The sequence below is a fragment of the Oncorhynchus mykiss genome, chromosome 12, assembly GCF_013265735.2.
Source record: "Oncorhynchus mykiss isolate Arlee chromosome 12, USDA_OmykA_1.1, whole genome shotgun sequence".
Taxonomy (NCBI): domain Eukaryota; kingdom Metazoa; phylum Chordata; class Actinopteri; order Salmoniformes; family Salmonidae; genus Oncorhynchus; species Oncorhynchus mykiss.
Genome location: NC_048576.1, coordinates 85,781,081 through 85,799,173, shown reverse-complemented (window position 1 = coordinate 85,799,173; position 18,093 = coordinate 85,781,081). Strand labels below are relative to the sequence as shown.

Sequence of the window (18,093 nt, the reverse complement as noted above, 5' to 3'; positions counted from 1 at the left end):
TATCAATTGTATCTGTGGATCTATCATGTAAAATTTAAGTTTTGATTGGTTGTATGCTTTTAGTCTCAACAAACTACATGTTTTTTAGGTGTTGTCATTATTGTTGATAACATAGCATACATTCAAAATTATGTACAGATTTATATTGTAGGTTACACACCTCAACACCAGGCACTGTACATTGCAGCATGTTGTGTGTTAAAGTACTGTACCATCTCACTGGTTATTCCTCTGTTGACATATGTACACTTTATTCTCTAGTGGTTTGATCTCTCGACCCAGAGTTCTAAATTACCTCGTGTTCATCTGATCCAATGGCAGCCCAGCTCTCTCCTGATTGGTCTCCGGAAAGTCAGAAATGTATTCTGTTAGTGGCTGTTAGTTCAGAAGGCAGAAAAACTCCACAATGACATTATTGTTTTCTCAGAAAAAGGACATGATACAACAGGCTACAATTATACTGTGGTGAGATAAGAACTACTATGACATCATGTACTCAGGGCAAACACATAAGAACATTTATTGCTGTGCCGTTAGGCTTACCTTTGATGCCATAGTCATTGACTTACAGATTTATCTGGTCATTTATGAGAACATCTTTGAAGCTAAAACAGCCCTTCAAGGTCACGTTATGGTTCCTGTCAACCCACACGCTCATGTTTTACACCTGGAGGTTGAGGTCGCCCCTAACCACAGATCTAGAATCAGATTACCCAACCCTTTATTCTAACCTTAAAGATTAAGGGGATGAACTAATATCTGACCTTGTATCAGTGGTTAGGGGCAGCTTCTACCTATTCCCACCACCATTAACCAAGACGGTCCAGGTGTGGACTATAATAATAAAGTGGCATCTCCTGAAGTTACAGTAACAGACAACCCATAGCAATAATCACTCACTGATATCCCACATGTTCCAAACATGTTAAAGACAATCACCAGTGATTCAATTAAATTTCAATGAAGTTCATTAAACAGGTCAAACCGAACTTTGCTCATCACCTCAATGAGAACCCTCCCCCCAAAAAACCCCACCAGGGATACAAAAGTGTATTCTAGGTCAGGCTAAGATGGCCACTTCATCTCAGATGTACTGAGTGGCATACCAAAAGGTTGGGAAAAGATGCAATGTTTATTCATCGTTACAGTGACAGCTTGATATCAAAACTAGGGTTTGCTACTACAGATGTGTGTTAGAGAGAGAGATAGAGGGGGTGAGTGAATTGCGTATCTTTTAAACAAGGAGAAGCATCCTATTGCAATCCCATAACCATGCTAAGGAACATTGATGTGTCAATAATTAGATGTGTCATCATGTATTGGTATGACACTCAAATTAAAGCTTTCAAAAAGATCAGCAATGTTTTTTCATCTTGGTGTTAGCATAGGAGGCTAAGCTAAGCGACAACGTTCCCTGTTCGTCCCGGGAATGTCTGTGATTAGGAAATGTTCTCCTGTGCTGCGAAATTATGGCCCTTCCCTCCTTTGGTCTTCATTTGGGATTCCAAAATCCAAAATTCCAGGAGGAACCGAAATTCCCAAAGTTACGTGTCCCCAAGGGAACTTTTTCTTCAGCGCACAGAGCTTATTTACATTTTTTTGCTTGGTTGTTCTCTCCACACACTTTTAATAATAAAAATTATATATTTTTAACCCCACATTATAAAACTGAAAGCCACTTGCAGACAAATGGTTTTCGACAATAAGTTATACGAGAAATCGTACAGGTAAGGTATAGGTTAAGGACAAAGTCATGACAACACTGTCACGCTCCTATTCTGTATTCTAAAAAAATATTGGAATAGAAACCACTTTATAATTATCATCTCAACATTGACATCTTGATACACTTCGGTATATATATTAAAACTCTTGGGTAAAATGCAATAATTCCATCATGCAGGCAAACTGCCTCCATCTTCTAGGAGGTTCTATTGGTCTGGAATTCATATCTCTGATATATTCTTCCTTTCTTACTTTGGCAAAGTGACAAAGAGAAAGAAGTGACAGGTTTGAATTTCACACACCTTCCATTGTGAAGCAACTGTATGCAGGTGTGAAGTTTTCATCTCCCAGAGTGAATGGTGCTCGTCTCGTCTCCTCAGGTTGTTTGTCTCAAGAGGGTCAGTGTCTTTGACAGAGATGCTTTGCTACTGTGAGTGGATATAGCAGGCTGTCCTGTCTCTCTCATTCACTCCCTGTCCTTCTCTCTGAGTGAGTGACGTTGGGATAAAAGAGCCTATTTCACAAACTGTTGCATGCAGGAGTGGGATCTTAGTATGGTCTCTATCTCTCTGTCTCTCTTTTTCCTGTTGTACTATCACACACACACACACACACACACACACACACACACACACACACACACACACACACACACACACACACACACACACACCTTCGTGAAAAGTACCGATGGAGGGAAGGGGTTAGGTGATGGTGATGATAAGTTAACGCATGCTTTTGCTACCTAAGTCTCAGCTCTTCCACTATAACAACTCCTTCTCAGGTGACCTCTACACTACCTCTGTTCAACCTAGACCTCCTCACCCCTCTTCCACTCCACACACAAGGACCTGTAGCCTCTGTCTACCACAACAGATCTGGCTTCAGCCCTCCTACACCGTGACGTACATTCAGGCTCATTCTACACTGCAACGTACATACAGCCTCCTCCTACACTGTGATTTACAGCCACACTGAAAAATAAATCAAATCTGTTGGCTTGATCAGCTCAGTTTTGTTAGATATTCTATTTTTGCATTTTAAACTTCTGTGAAGCCGAAGAAAAAATGAAAACAAACAGGAAAACAGGAACGACGTTCAGACAAAATGTTCTCGTTAGATCTCTGTCTCAGCTTGTCTCTGGCTACATCTTCTATGTATATCTCCCTGATATGATGATGCAGCCCTCCTGGTCTGTCTCCACCTCTGGGGGTCCTTCTCCTCCACAGGGGTATGATGGGGGGTCCATCCCAGCCCCCCACACCCCCACCACAGGTGTCACACCTGTAATTCCCTTTAACCTTCCACCGTTTGATCTCTGACCCTCCACACCTGAACCACTGCCACAGGGTAGCACAAAATGGGACAGGGGGGGTCATAAACAAATATTTATAGAGCGAGAGGGAGGGGTTTGGTTATAGGAATTCACGGGATTACATCACACGTTGTCAAAAACGTCAAACTTCTCTCTGCCTGAGGGGGACGGAGAGGAACAGTAAGGGGTTGATGAATCCTAATAGGAGCTGTAGTAGACAACAAGGGATTCAGGCTTCATCTGTTTTTACTACAGGACCCTACTGTTGTTTGGCTTGAGCTTTTCCCCTTGAGGTCCGGAGCCTCTCCCAACTGTCCCTCCTCTCCTCTGCCTCCCCCACTCTCTCCCCAAGGGTTGGCCAGAAAGCCCTGGCTGTCCAACTCCAACCCTAGGATCTGTTTCCCCTCCCCCCTCCTCGCCCTCTGATTCAAGCTCCCAGTGCTGTTGCATTTCTTCACCCCCGGGGGTGCCAGGGAGGCGGGCGAGAGCAACGATGTGAGCGACAGACTGCTTAGCGTCTCCGACAAGTGTTCGCTGTTGCCCGCCTGGCTGGGGCCACACCCCCCGATAGACAAACTGATCCCGATGCCCAGGTCCTCCAGGTCACATGGAACGAGGTCCATGGAGTCTTCCCGGGTGTAGCCGGGGCTGATGCTACCCCTGCCGCTGCTCTGGCTCCGCTGGTGGCCCCGAGTGGCCTGGAGGGTGAGGGCAGGGCCTGACGAGGGGCTGGGCCGCGGTCTCAGAGTCTGGCCTGCTGGGCAGCTGGTGGGGTCCTCAGGGAGCGGGGGGCAGAGCAGGGGTAGAGGAGGGAGGGGGGTCACCAGGTCTTGAGGGTGCGAAACACTGAAGCTGAGTCCTTCCTCTAGGGTGGTCTGGAGGCTGCCATCGGAGCTCCCCTTGGCCAGAGACGAGTCACTATGGGACGGGTACTGAGGGCAGAGCGAGAGGGGCAGGGTGGAGATGTGGAGTGAGATATTGTAATAAATAACAACATTAGAGTCAATGTTTGACTGACTACACTGTAGGCTGTGCAATGTGTACTGTACAGTCTGTTGGTTGCTCTGGTGGCAGTGTACAACACAAAAGGGTCATAACAGCACAGTGTGGCGGACACTGTGGCGGACACTCATTAAAGATAACAAGGGGGTGGACACATACATTTGCCAATCAGAGGGAAGCCTGAGGTTTGTATACATTTCTCGATCTAACATTAGACCCTACAGGAATGACATTATGCAGTGTGTTGGTATCTGTTACATACAGTACATACAGTACATACAGTAGGCCAGGTCTTACCTGCGTGCAGAGCACCCGGCTGTGGGCTCCTTGGGAGCGCAGGGAGGACCAGGAGGCCGGGGAGGTGAGTCTGAGGCCCCGTGAGGGCCGCCCTACTCTGGCCCTGGGGGGCGCCGGCAGGGCCGCTGCTGCCACGGGGTGGAAGAACTCCGCTGGCAGACGGATAAGAGCAGGAGAACCAGAGGCACTGGCCGCCCCTACTCTTCCTCCCTCATCTGATCCTTCTCCTGCCTTAGTGCTACTGCAGGAGGTGCCACCTGGAGACAGAGAGAAAGGCTGTAAGGCAAATATACTATTCCATCTAGATCCCGAGTGAAACACCACATAAATACAATCCATTTAGCCTGTAGGGATAAACAGTCATTACTGATATTGATGATTAGACTGACAAAGACCATGCAAATAATGCACATCATTCCAGGGAGAGCAACATTGCCACTGTACTGTACTGTGATGTCTGATTCACTCTATTCATGGATTGCACATTGCATTACAATGCTGTTTTGAAGATTCTATTCCGGGCCTGGTTCCGACTGAATGTTTTACTTAATACATTGTCAATTGGAGCTAATGAAGATGAATGAAGATTTAGTCTAAAGTGCATTATAGTGGTTTGGAAACAAGATGGCATTTCAAAAGGAAGCAACTAATTAGTAGGAAAACCTGTTGTCATCATTATGATGTTGCCAGATTGACTTAAGATGCAGTATAACTTTAGATAACTAGCTAAAATTGCAGGGCCAGGACCGGATTTTAGCTAGCTAACGTCGCTAGCTAATGGCAACATTGCCATCTCTCTAAAGTACACTTTACGACATGATAATGATGGCAAAGATGTTTCCTACTAATTATTTGCCTTCTGTAGCAACGTCACAGTATTTCCAGGCCACTATAGTGTAATTTAGATTAAACAGTCATTAGGCCCCTTTCAGAATGACTGGGCATCATTCAACTTTCGGGCACCACTATGGCAGAGAGCGGCTTGAGAACGTTCATAACAATGTCATGATGCAACCGAGCGACGGAGGTGCAACCCATGAATACACTCTTCAAAAAATAAACAAACTGCTATCTAGAACCAAAAGGGTTCTTTCAGAAGTCCCCAAAGGAGAACCGTTTGAAGAACCCTTTTTGTTCCCAAGTAGTACATATTTGGTTCCAGGTAGAACCCTATTGGATTCCATGTAGAACACTTTCCCCACAGGGTTCTACATGGAACCCATATGAGTTCTACCTGGAACCAAAAACGGTTCTACCTGGAACCAAAGAGGGTTATCCTATTGGGACTAGAGGTCGACCGATTATGATTTTTCAATGCCGATACCGATTATTGGAAGACCAAAAAAACGATAGCGATTAATCGGCCGATTTTTTAAAATGTATTTGTAATAATGACAATTACAACAATACTGAATGAACACTTATTTTAACTTAATATAATACATCAATAAAATCAATTTAGCCTCAAGTAAATAATGAAACATGTTCAATTTGGTTTAAATCATGCAAAAACAAAGTGTTTGAGAAGAAAGTAAAAGTGCAATATGTGCCATGTAAGAAAGCTAACGTTTCAGTTCCTTGCTCAGAACATGAGAACATATGAAAGCTGGTGGTTCCTTTTAACATGAGTCTTCAATATTCCCAGGTAAGAAGTTTTAGGTTGTAGTTATTATAGGAATCATAGGACTATTTCCCTCTATACCATTTGTATTTCATTAACCTTTGACTATTGGATGCTCTTATAGGCACTTTAGTATTGCCAGTGTAACAGTATAGCTTCCGTCCCTCTCCTCGCTCCTCCCTGGGCTCGAACCAGCAACACAACGACAATTAGCGCGCGCTAACTAGCTAGCCATTTCACTTCGGTTACACGGGCCTCATCTCGGAAGTTGATAAGCTTGAAGTCATAAACAGCGCAATGCTTGACGCACAACGAAGAGCTGCTGTCAAAACGCACAAAAGTGCTGTTTTAATGAATGTTTACGCGCCTGCTTCTGCCTACCACCACTCAGTCAGATACTTAGATACTTATATGCTCAGTCAGATTATATGCAACGCAGGACACGCTAGATAATATCTAGTAATATCATCAACCAGGTGTAGTTAACTAGTGATTATGAATGATTGTTTTTATAAGATAAGTTTAATGCTAGCTAGCAACTTACCTTGGCTTATTGTTGTGAAAACTTGAAATCGACCCTAATTAATCGGCCATTCCGATTAATCGGTCGACCTCTAATTGGGACAGCTGAAGACCCGTTTTGGATCCCTTTTTTCTAAGAGTGTAGGACCAACCTGCACTGTGATGGGCTGGCTATGTACAGCTCAGCTTAGCTCAGCTCAGTTCAAATCAAATAAACGTTTATTGGTTGCATACACCGATTTAAAGATTTTATTGCAGGTTTGGCTCAATAATGTGAAAACATAAGATATACTTTACAGTGCCTTGCAAAGGTATTCATCGCCCTTGGCATTTTCCCTATTTTGTTGCATTACAGCCTGTAATTTAAATTGATTTTATTTGGATTTACACAAAATAGTCAAAAGTGGTGAAAAAAAAGGTTGTTTCATTCTTTTTTAAATATTTTAAACAGAAAAGTGGTGCGTGCATATGTCTTCCCCCCTTTGCTATGAAACCCCTAAATAAGATCTGGTGCAACCAATTACCTTCAGAAGTCATTTAATTAGTTAAATAAAGTCCACCTGTGTGCAATCTAAGTGTCACATAATCTGTCACATGATCTCAGCATATCTCAGCACCTGTTCTGAAAGGCCTAGAGTCTGCAACAGCACTAAGCAAGGGGCAACACCAAGCAAGCGGCACAATGAAGACCAAGGAGCTTTCCAAACAGATCAAGGACAAAGTTGTAGAAGCACAGATCAGGGTTGGGTATAAAAAAATATCAGAAACTTTAAACATTCCACGGAGCACCATTAAACCCATTATTAAAAAATGGAAAGAATATGGCACCACAACAAACCTGCCAAGAGAGGGCCGCTCACAAACACTCACGGACCAGGCAAAGAGCGCATTAATCAGAGAGGCAACAAAGAGACCAAAGATAACCCTGAAGGATTTGCAAACTCCACAGCGGAGATTGGAGTACCTGTCCATAGGACCACTTTAAGCCATACACTCCACAGAGCTGGGCTTTATGGAAGAGTGGCCAAAAAAAGCCATTGCTTAAAGAAGAAATAAGCAAACATGTTTGGTGTTCGCCAAAAGGCATGTGGGAGGCTTCCCAAACATATGTAAGAAGGTACTCTGGTCAGATGAGACCAAAATTGAGCTTTTTGGCCATCAAGAAAAATGCTATGTCTGGCGCAAACCCAACACCTCATCACCCCGAGAACACCATCCCATGGAGGTGGCAGTATCATGCTGTGGGGATGTTTTTCATCGACAGGGACTGGGAAACTGGTCAGAATTGAGGGAATGATGGATGGCGCTAAATACAGGGAAATTCTTGAGGGAAACCTGTTTCAGTCTTCCAGAGATTTCAGACTGGGACAGAGGTTCACCTTCCAGCAGGACAATGACCCAAAGCATACTGATAAAGCAACACTCGAGTGGTTTAAGGGGAAACATTTAAATGGCCTTGTCAAAGCCTAGACCTCAATCCAATTGAGAACCTGTGGTATGACTTAAAGATTGCTGTACAGCGGAACCGATCCAACTTGAAGAAGCTGGAGCAGTTTTTCCTTGAAGAATGGGCAAAAATCCCAGTGGCTAGATGTGTAAAGCTTATAGAGACATATCCCAAGAGACTTGCAGCTGTAATTGCTGCAAAAGGTGACTCTGCAAAGTATTGACTTTGGGAGGGGTGAAAAGTTAAGCACGCTCAAGTTTTCAGTTTTTTTGTCTAATTTCTTATATGTTTCACAATAAAACATATTTTGCATCTTCAAGGTGTTGCATGTTGTGTAAATCAAAAGATACAACCCCCCCAAAAATATATTTTAATTCCAGGTTGTAAGGCAACAAAATAGGAATAATTCCAAGGGTGGGTGAATACTTTTGCAAGCCATTGAATTAGTCCATATATATATATATATATATATATATATATATATAATATATATATATAAATATATATATATATATATAATATATATAGAAATGTTGCTTTGTTTCCCAACCCCTCTGATATACACACACATATACAGCAATACACATTAGGCTGGAAAGGCTGGAGCAGAGGGTATGACTGGACTCACCAGGGCTGTGGTGGGATGGGGTCTTGTGTCTCTGATGGACCCCCACCTCCACCAGGAGTGGAGCCCCCTCCTCGGCTACTGAACTGTGGGCCCTGCAGTGCCTCGACCCCCCTGTCTGGGCCTGGGTCAAGGAGTCCCCTCTTCCGCCAGCCTCCTCTGAACCCTGGGAGTCACTGCCCCTCTCCTCCTGGGGGGAGAAAACACACATGTTGACACACACTGTACCTGTTTATGTTGTCTGTTATTATAATTAAATGTGGAGTGGGGCATAATAGGGTGCAGTACTGCACTTCATTATTACTGAAGGGAGTGCCGGCTAGCGTCCAAGCTCCTAGCCTGCTAGCATACACACTTAGTCTCTGAGGAAAAGAAGGAGTCTCTTTTATCTAGAGAGATTCTTTATCTGCAATGGACTTCCTGGTTCAGATAAAAGTGTCATAAAATACACGCTAAAAGTGATTCCCTAGGACCTTCATCTGGATATTACTATCAGCTATGAGCACTTCTGATTCAAATCCCTTCTAGATGACTGATTATGGCCCACATCAACCCTGGTAGCCATGTGTGCTATCTGGACACAGCCGGAAGGTCTCGGTCTCTCAATTCATTTCAATTTAAGGACTTTATTGGCATGAGAAACACATGTTAACATTGCCAAAGCAAGTGAACTAGATAATAAACAAAAGTGAAATAAACAATAAAAATTAACAGTACACATTACACTCACAAAAGTTCCAAAAGAATAAAGACATTACAAATGTCACATTATGTGCAAATAGTTAAAGTAGAAAAGGAAAAATAAATAAACATAAATATGGGTTGTATTTACAATGGTCTTTGTTCTGCACTGGTTGCCTTTTTCTTGTGGCAACAGGTCACGTATCTTGCTGCTGTGATGGCACACTGTGGTATTTCACCCAATAGATATAGGAGTTTATCAAAATTGGATTTGTTTTAAAAATTCTTTGTGGATCTGTGTAATCTGAGGGAAATATGTGTCTCTAATATGGTCATACATTTGGCGTGAGGTTAGGAAGTACAGCTCAGTTTCCACCTCATTTTGTGGGCAGTGTGCAACATAGCCTGTCTTCTCTTGAGAGCCAGGTCTGCCTTTCACAGCCTTTCTCAATAGCAAGGCTATGCTCACTGAGTCTGTACATTGTTAAAGCTTTCCTTAAGTTTGGGTCAGTCACAGCGGTCAGGTATTCTGCCACTGTGTATTCTTTGTTTAGGGCCAAATAGCATTCTAGTTTGCTCTGTTTTTTTGTTGTTAGTTCTTTCCAATGTGTCAAGTAATTATCTTTTTTTTCTGATTTGGTTGGGTCTAGTTATGTTGCTGTCCTGGGGCTCTGTTTGTGAACAGAGCCCCAGGACCAGTTTACTAAGGGGACTCTTCTCCGGGTTCATCTCGGTGATGCCTTTGTTATGGAAGGTTTGGGAATCGCTTCCTTTTAGTTGGTTGTAGAATTTAACAGCTCTTTTCTGATTTGGATCATTAGTGGGTTAAGGCCTACTTCTGTCTCTCGTGCTTGCTCGCACACACACACAAACAGCTAAGTCTTACTATTCTTGTGAGGCAAATTGAACCAATGAGCAGAGAATGAACCAGACCAGGAATCAGCGTCTTGGGAAAAACTGAAATACTTAACTTGAATAATGGAGAATGTAACGATACAGAATTTTTTTAAACCAAAAACAACAAACACCAGCACTCGAAACTCACACAGGGTAAACATACAGGAAACTGAATTCAACAGAAAACACACCTCTCTTACAGGGGAAACATTCATGAAATAATAAGACACAGTCCAATAAAAGTCTCTAGACCGCCCTCTGGTGCCAGGAGGAACCATGACACATAAGTATAGTAAAATGTGTATAAACACACAATCCCCCACACACTCCTACTAGCATCAAACAACTAGAGGGAAGGATAACGCACAGGGAGGGATGATAGGAAGATAGCGAGGGATGGGGCAGACAGAGGTGTAATTGCCGGAGGGGGGTAAAGGAAAGGGAGGAACGATGTAGTAGAGGAGAAAGAGGAAGATAGCCCTCACAGTCCAGAGGGGAGGCAGTGGACTGAATGGATTTCAATTCCTGAAGGTCTCTGTACAGGAGATTAGAGCTTCAGCAGGATTCAGGATTTATTCTTATGCCCCTGGAACTTTGTGCCATGCTTCCTTTATTGGAATGCAAGTATTCTTTCTGTACTGGAGACCAAGGGAACCCACTGTCCACCCCCTCTATCACCTCATCCTCAGACCTGGGTTCAACTAGTATTTAACATCTTATTTTCTAAAGTGCAGACCTTGTCTTATTGGTACTGCAGGATGGTTAAAGCATGCTCAAAGCTATTTGAACCCAGGTCTGCTACCCAGTCCCACGTTTCAACCCCCTCCATTGTCCTCCAAAACACCCTTCCCATTTATAACCCCTCCATCTCTACCTTTCCCTCCCGCACCAGCAGCTGGTGGACACTCTGGTCGTCCAGGCTGAGGTCATCAGGTAGGGCCGGAGACGACGACTTGTCTGACATTTGGTCTGACCTCAGAGATGCCTGCTCTATCTCTGCCAGCCGGATCTGCTGTAGAGGGGGAGGGAGAGAGAGGGGGAGGGAGAGAGAGGAGGAGAGAAGGAGAGAGGGGGGAGAAGGAGCGAGAGAGAGGGAGAGAGAGAGAAGGGGGGAAAGAGAGAGAGAAGGGTGGGAGAGAGAGTGAGAGAGAGGGAGAGAGAGGGGGAGAGAGAGATTGAAAGGGGGAGAGAGAGGGGAAGAGAGACGGAGGTGGAAGGAGTGATGGAGAAAAAAAGGGGGAAAGGGAAAGTGAAGGAGAGAGAGAAAGTTATCTAAAACTAAGAGAGAGAATGGACACAAACCAGAGACAATTGAAATCCAATGGGGTGAGGGAGGGGGCCGTTATATGAACATGTGCCTGTGGGTGAGTGAGACAAAGAGATTCATAAAGAGAGATTCACGGCTCATATACAGCAGTAAATTACCACTGCAGTATGCCGGAGGCAAGAGGAGAGCGGGAGGGAGGAGGGGAGAAGGAGGGAGGAGGGGAGAGAGAGGTAGGGAAGGGGGGGATAATTAGAAAAAGGGAGCAAGACAGAGAGAGATAGAAGGTGGTGAAAATAGACTGGGAGAATGGAATGTGTTCAGAGAAACAGAGATAAAGGCCCCTGATGTTGTCAGGAGAAGCTTAGGGCCCTAACTATCACAAGTCCCTTGTTAGGTTGTTTCCAAACAGACCCTGTAAACACTACATGACCAAAAGAATGTGGACACGTGCTAGTCGAACATTCCAAAATCATGGGCATTAATATAGTTGGTCCACCCTTTGCTGCTATAACGGCCTCCACTTCTAGGAAGGTTTTCCACTAGGTGTCGGAACATTGCTGCAGGGACTTGTTTCCATTCAGCCACAAAAACATTAGTGAGGTCGGGTAATGATGCTGGGCGATTAGGCCTTAGGCGATTAGGCGTTCCTATTCATCCCAAAGGTGTTCGATGGGTTGAGGTCAGGGCTCTGTGCAGGCCAGTCAAGTTCTTCCACACTAACCTCTGCAAACAATTTCTGTACGGACTTCGCTTTGTGCATGGCGGCATTGTCATGCTGAAACAGGAAAGGGACTTCACAGAATTGTCTAGAATGTCATTGTATGCCGTAGTGTTAAGATTTCCCTTCATTGGAACTAAGGGGCCTAGCCCGAACCATGAAAAACAGCCCCAGACCCTAATTCCTCCTCCACCAAACTTTACAGTTGGCACTATGCATTGGGGCAGATAGTGTTTTCCTGGTATCCGCCAAACCCAGATTCGTCCGTCAGACTGCTAAATGGTGAAGCGTGACTCATCACTCCAAAGAACGTTTTTCCACTGCACCAGTGTCGGCGAGCTTTACACCACTCCAGCCAACGCTTGACATTGTGCATGGTAATCTTAGGCTCGTGTGCAGTTGCTCGGCCATGGAAACCCATTTCATGAAGTTTCTGACGAACAGTTCTTGTACTGACGTTGCTTCCAGAGGCAGTTTGGAACTCGGTAGTGAGTGTTGCAACCAAGGACAGATGATTTTTACGCGTTACACACTTCGGCACTCGGTGGTCCCGTTCTGTGAGCTTGTGTAGCCTACCACTTCGCGGCTGAGCTGTTGTTGCTCCAAAACGTTTCCACATCACAATAACAGCACTTACACTTTACTGGGGTAGCTCTATCAGGGCTCTATCAGGGCAGACATTTTACAAACTGACTTGTTAGAAAGGTGGCATCCTATGACGGTTCCACGTTGAAAGTCACCGAGCTCTTCAGTGAGGCAAGTCTACTGCCAATGTTTGTCTATGGAGATTACATGGCTGTGTGCTAAATTTTATACACCTGTCGGCAACAGGTGTGGCTGAAATAACCGAATCCACAAATTTAAGGAATGTCCACATACTTTTGTATATATGGTGTATGTCTTAATGCACCAAGACATGCCCACTGTCCCCTTAACATAGGTTTAAATAAGAATCAGTGTTGCTGTTGTCTCTCCATGCCCTGGGGCACAACAATCACACACACACACACGCACGCACGCACACACACACACACACACACACACACACACACACACACACACACACACACACACACACACACGATAGCTGGAGGACAAACACAGACGTCAGGATAGAGAGAGAAAAAGAGGGAGATAGTTTAATGACATGATAAATCAGAGATGGGTGGAGCATGTAAAAGAGGAGGAGATGACAGATTGATAGCTTGACAGCATCTGCAGTCAGGCAGAGAGGAAGAGTGACAGGTGAAGAGGTTCAAATCCCAGTTATTACTTTCCAGAGTGGTCCGTTACACTTTATCATTGTGATGGACACAACTAGCAACAGGGATAGTGTGTGTGTGTGTGTGTGTGTGTGTGTGTGTATGTGTATGTGTATGTGTATGTGTGTGTGTGTGTGTGTGTGTGTGTGTGTGTGTGTGTGTGTGTGTGTGTGTGTGTGTGTGTGTGTGTGTGTGTGTGCGTCTACATATGCATGGTTCATGTGTTTACCTCTAGTTGTGGGTGGCTCTTACAGTCCTTCCAGACAGGAGAAGAGGTAGATGAGTAGTGATGGAAGACAGATCCAGAGAGGTTGTCAATCATCAGCATCTCTCCTTCAAATGAGTCCTTAATCAGCAGAGACACACTGTCCAGCCACTGACTCTCCTGGAACACACAGTTATTACTTGGTTAATAATATCATATCCTGGAACACATAGTTATTACATTGTTCATTATATCATATCCTGGAACACATAGTTATTACATGGTTCATTATATCATATCCTGGAACACAGTTATTACATGGTTCATTATATCATATCCTGGAACACATAGTTATTACATAGTTCATTATATCATATCCTGGAACACAGTTATTACATGGTAACATCAATGTAGATATATTATAGGGTTAACTTACAGCTACAAAGGGTCAATCCATAGAGGAATCACAACATAGGGCTGAACACCTAGTGACACCTACACCTAGCGACATCGACACCTAGCGACATCGACACCTAGCGACATCTACACATATCGACATCTACACCTAGTGACATCTACACCTAGTGACATCAACACCTAGTGACATCAACACCTAGTAACATCTACACCTAGTTACACCTACACCTAGCAACATCTAAACCTAGCAACATCTACACCTAGTAACATCTACACCTAGTGACATCTACATCTAGTTACACCATACCTAGTAACATCTACACCTAGTTACACCTACACCTAGTAACATCTACACCTAGTAACACCTACACCTAGTGACATCTACACCTAGTAACACCTACACCTAGTGACATCTACACCTAGTAACACCTACACCTAGTAACAAATACACCTAGTGACATCTACACCTAGTTACACCTACACCTAGTAACATCTACACCTAGTTACACCTACACCTAGTAACATCTACACCTAGTTACACCTACACCTAGTAACATCTACACCTAGTTACACCTACACCTAGTAACATCTACACCTAGTAACACCTACACCTAGTGACATCTACACCTAGTAACACCTACACCTAGTGACATCTACACCTAGTAACACCTACACCTAGTAACAAATACACCTAGTGACATCTACACCTAGTTACACCTACACCTAGTAACACCTACACCTAGTAACAAATACACCTAGTGACATCTACACCTAGTTACACCTACACCTAGTAACATCTACACCTAGTTACACCTACACCTAGTAACATCTACACCTAGTGATCTCTACACCTAGTAACATCTACACATAGCGACATCTACACATAGCTACATCTACACCGGGTGACATCTACACCAGTGATATCTCCACCTAGTGACATCTACACCTAGTGATATCTACACCTAGTGACATCTACACCTAGTAACATCTACACCTAGTAACATCTACACCTAGTGACATCTACACCTAGTGATATATACACCTAGTAACACCTACACCTAGTGAAATCTGTGATAGATTTGATACATGTCTCTATTAGATGTTCAATAGCTAAATGAGATGGCAGACTGTTATTACATTAATACAATGAAGTAGTAATCTATCTAAACTTTATTATATCATTTTCTATCTTGAATCTCATCAGCAAAATAGTTGTTCTGTAATACTTATTCTGTGCAATTAGATTGACTGGAAAAATAGTAAAAAGAAAAGCAACTGAATTGGCCACATATTACCTCAACTGCTGTAATTTCTACAAGTGTTATTTTCACTAAGAACATCTATAATTCCTTGTGTTGATAATGGCACCTTGATAGCGGTGCTTTCATTGTTTCCCCTAGAGCCAAAACACTAACAGTTTCATAACAATAAACCATTCTAAAACACGTTCAGAGAAATCTGAAATCTGATTGGCTGAAATGCCGTTGAAAGACATTCACTAATACCAGATAACCACACAGGCAGAGATAGAGTCGTCACTATTTGGCCTTGTCACAAAGGACAGAAGTTCCAAACACTAACAAACTGCTCTTGTCCATTCTTGCATGCCCATCTAGTGACTATCCACCTGTGCTTACATGGCCCATAAATGTGCTCTTCTCTGCAGAAACATTCCCCAAAATACATACAGTACTAAGAAACATTCCCCTAAATACATACAGTACTAAGAAACATTCCCCAAATACATACAGTACTAAGACACATTCCCCTAAATACGTACAGTACTAAGAAACATTCCCCTAAATACATACAGCACTAAGAAACATTCCCCTAAATACATACAGTACTAAGAAACATTCCCCTAAATACATACAGCACTAAGAAACATTCCCCTAAATACATACAGCACTAAGAAACATTCCCCTAAATACATACAGCACTAAGACACATTCCCCTAAATACATACAGTACTAAGAAACATTCCCCTAAATACATACAGTACTAAGAAACATTCCCCTAAATACATACAGCACTAAGAAACATTCCCCTAAATACATACAGTACTAAGAAACATTCCCCAAATACATACAGTACTAAGACACATTCCCCTAAATACATACAGCACTAAGAAACATTCCCCTAAATACATACAGCACTAAGACAAATTCCCCTAAATACATACAGTACTAAGAAACATTCCCCTAAATACATACAGCACTAAGAAACATTCCCCTAAATACATACAGTACTAAGAAACATTCCCCTAAATACATACAGTGCTAAGAAACATTCCCCTAATTACATACAGCACTAAGAAACATTCCCCTAAATACATACAGTACTAAGAAACATTCCCCTAAATACATACAGTGCTAAGAAACATTCCCCTAAATACATACAGTACTAAGAAACATTCCCCTAATTACATACAGCACTAAGAAACATTCCCCTAAATACATACAGTACTAAGAAACATTCCCCTAAATACATACAGTGCTAAGAAACATTCCCCTAAATACATACAGCACTAAGACACATTCCCCTAAATACATACAGCACTAAGAAACATTCCCCTAAATACATACAGCACTAAGAAACATTCCCCTAAATACATGCAGTGCTAAGAAACATTCCCCTAAATGCATACAGCACTAAGACACATTCCCCTAAATACATACAGTACTAAGAAACATTCCCCTAAATACATACAGCACTAAGAAACATTCCCCTAAATACATACAGCACTAAGACACATTCCCCTAAATACATACAGTACTAAGAAACATTCCCCTAAATACATACAGCACTAAGAAACATTCCCCTAAATACATACAGTGCTAAGAAACATTCCCCTAAATACATACAGCACTAAGACACATTCCCCTAAATACATACAGTACTAAGAAACATTCCCCTAAATACATACAGCACTAAGAAACATTCCCCTAAATACATACAGTACTAAGAAACATTCCCCTAAATACATACAGCACTAAGACACATTCCCCTAAATACATACAGTACTAAGAAACATTCCCCTAAATACATACAGTACTAAGAAACATTCCCCTAAATACATACAGCACTAAGAAACATTCCCCTAAATACATACAGCACTAAGAAACATTCCCCTAAATACATACAGTACTAAGAAACATTCCCCTAAATACATACAGCACTAAGAAACATTCCCATAAATACATACAGTACTAAGAAACATTCCCCTAAATACATACAGCACTAAGAAACATTACCCTAAATACATACAGTACTAAGGAAACAGGGTCATAGGATGCTAAATCCACAGGCTCAATTTATTCTTTCTTTTTAGCAATGGAAAAATCTAGTAAAGTGTACCGTCAGTGTTATAGTTACATAAACTGCAGCCGTTGTCTAACACTGCTAACCCACATATACAGTAACCCACATACACAGCCAATCACCAGCCAATGTTTTACATGTAGGAAGGCAGCTGTTGTTTAAAAGTGTTTGCCATTAGCAACAGGTTATAGTCCTTGCTCAGTCTAACTATGCCTTCATCGTTACCAAAATGAACCTGGCTCATAAAATATATCTACAGGATACGTATATAACTATGGCTGGGAGGGACCTCAAGATAAGATATCATCACTATACTTAGGTGCTGATACAATATGTATTGCGCTTCTCATGATTCTATCTATATTGTGATGCGATACTGTAATTCTTTGGCGATCCGATGTTCCAAACATATTGCTCACCATATATCTGCTGCAGAGGGACAAGAGAGAGACATGAGAAAATGAGCTTTCTTTGATGAGTCATGGAAATAAAAGTGCTGAAAACAAATTGGCTCCCTATTTAAAAAGAAGATGGAGAACAAGGTATGAAGGAAAAATAGAGTGGAGTTTTGGTGCAGGTACAGCCAAAACAATATACAGTGCCTTGCGAAAGTATTCTGCCCCCTTGAACTTTGCGACCTTTTGCCACATTTCAGGCTTCAAACATAAAGATATAAAACTGTATTTTTTTGTGAAGAATCAACAACATGTGGGACACAATCATGAAGTGGAACGACATTTATTGGATATTTCAAACTTAACAAATCAAAAA

At 42.6% G+C, this 18,093-nt stretch overlaps 1 protein-coding gene across 3 annotated transcripts in view; it reads right to left on the bottom strand.

The window, feature by feature from the left end:
• Positions 1-234: 234 nt before the first annotated feature.
• The window catches only part of LOC110538728 (voltage-dependent T-type calcium channel subunit alpha-1I-like), a 139,118-nt gene continuing 121,259 nt past the window's right edge, over positions 235-18,093 (bottom strand). Inside the window, exons 31-35 of one of the 3 annotated variants that reach the window (XM_036938908.1) lie at positions 13,609-13,764; positions 11,007-11,141; positions 8,558-8,744; positions 4,340-4,596; positions 235-3,972 (exon numbers count right to left, since the gene is read on the bottom strand). In XM_036938908.1, the coding sequence (XP_036794803.1) occupies positions 3,277-3,972; positions 4,340-4,596; positions 8,558-8,744; positions 11,007-11,141; positions 13,609-13,764 (1,431 nt within the window). In that variant the 3' untranslated portion in view covers positions 235-3,276. Of the gene's footprint in view, positions 3,973-4,339; positions 4,597-8,557; positions 8,745-11,006; positions 11,145-13,181; positions 13,333-13,608; positions 13,765-18,093 lie in introns of those variants that run through there. The other 2 variants (XM_036938907.1, XM_036938909.1) reach the window with 2 other exon arrangements.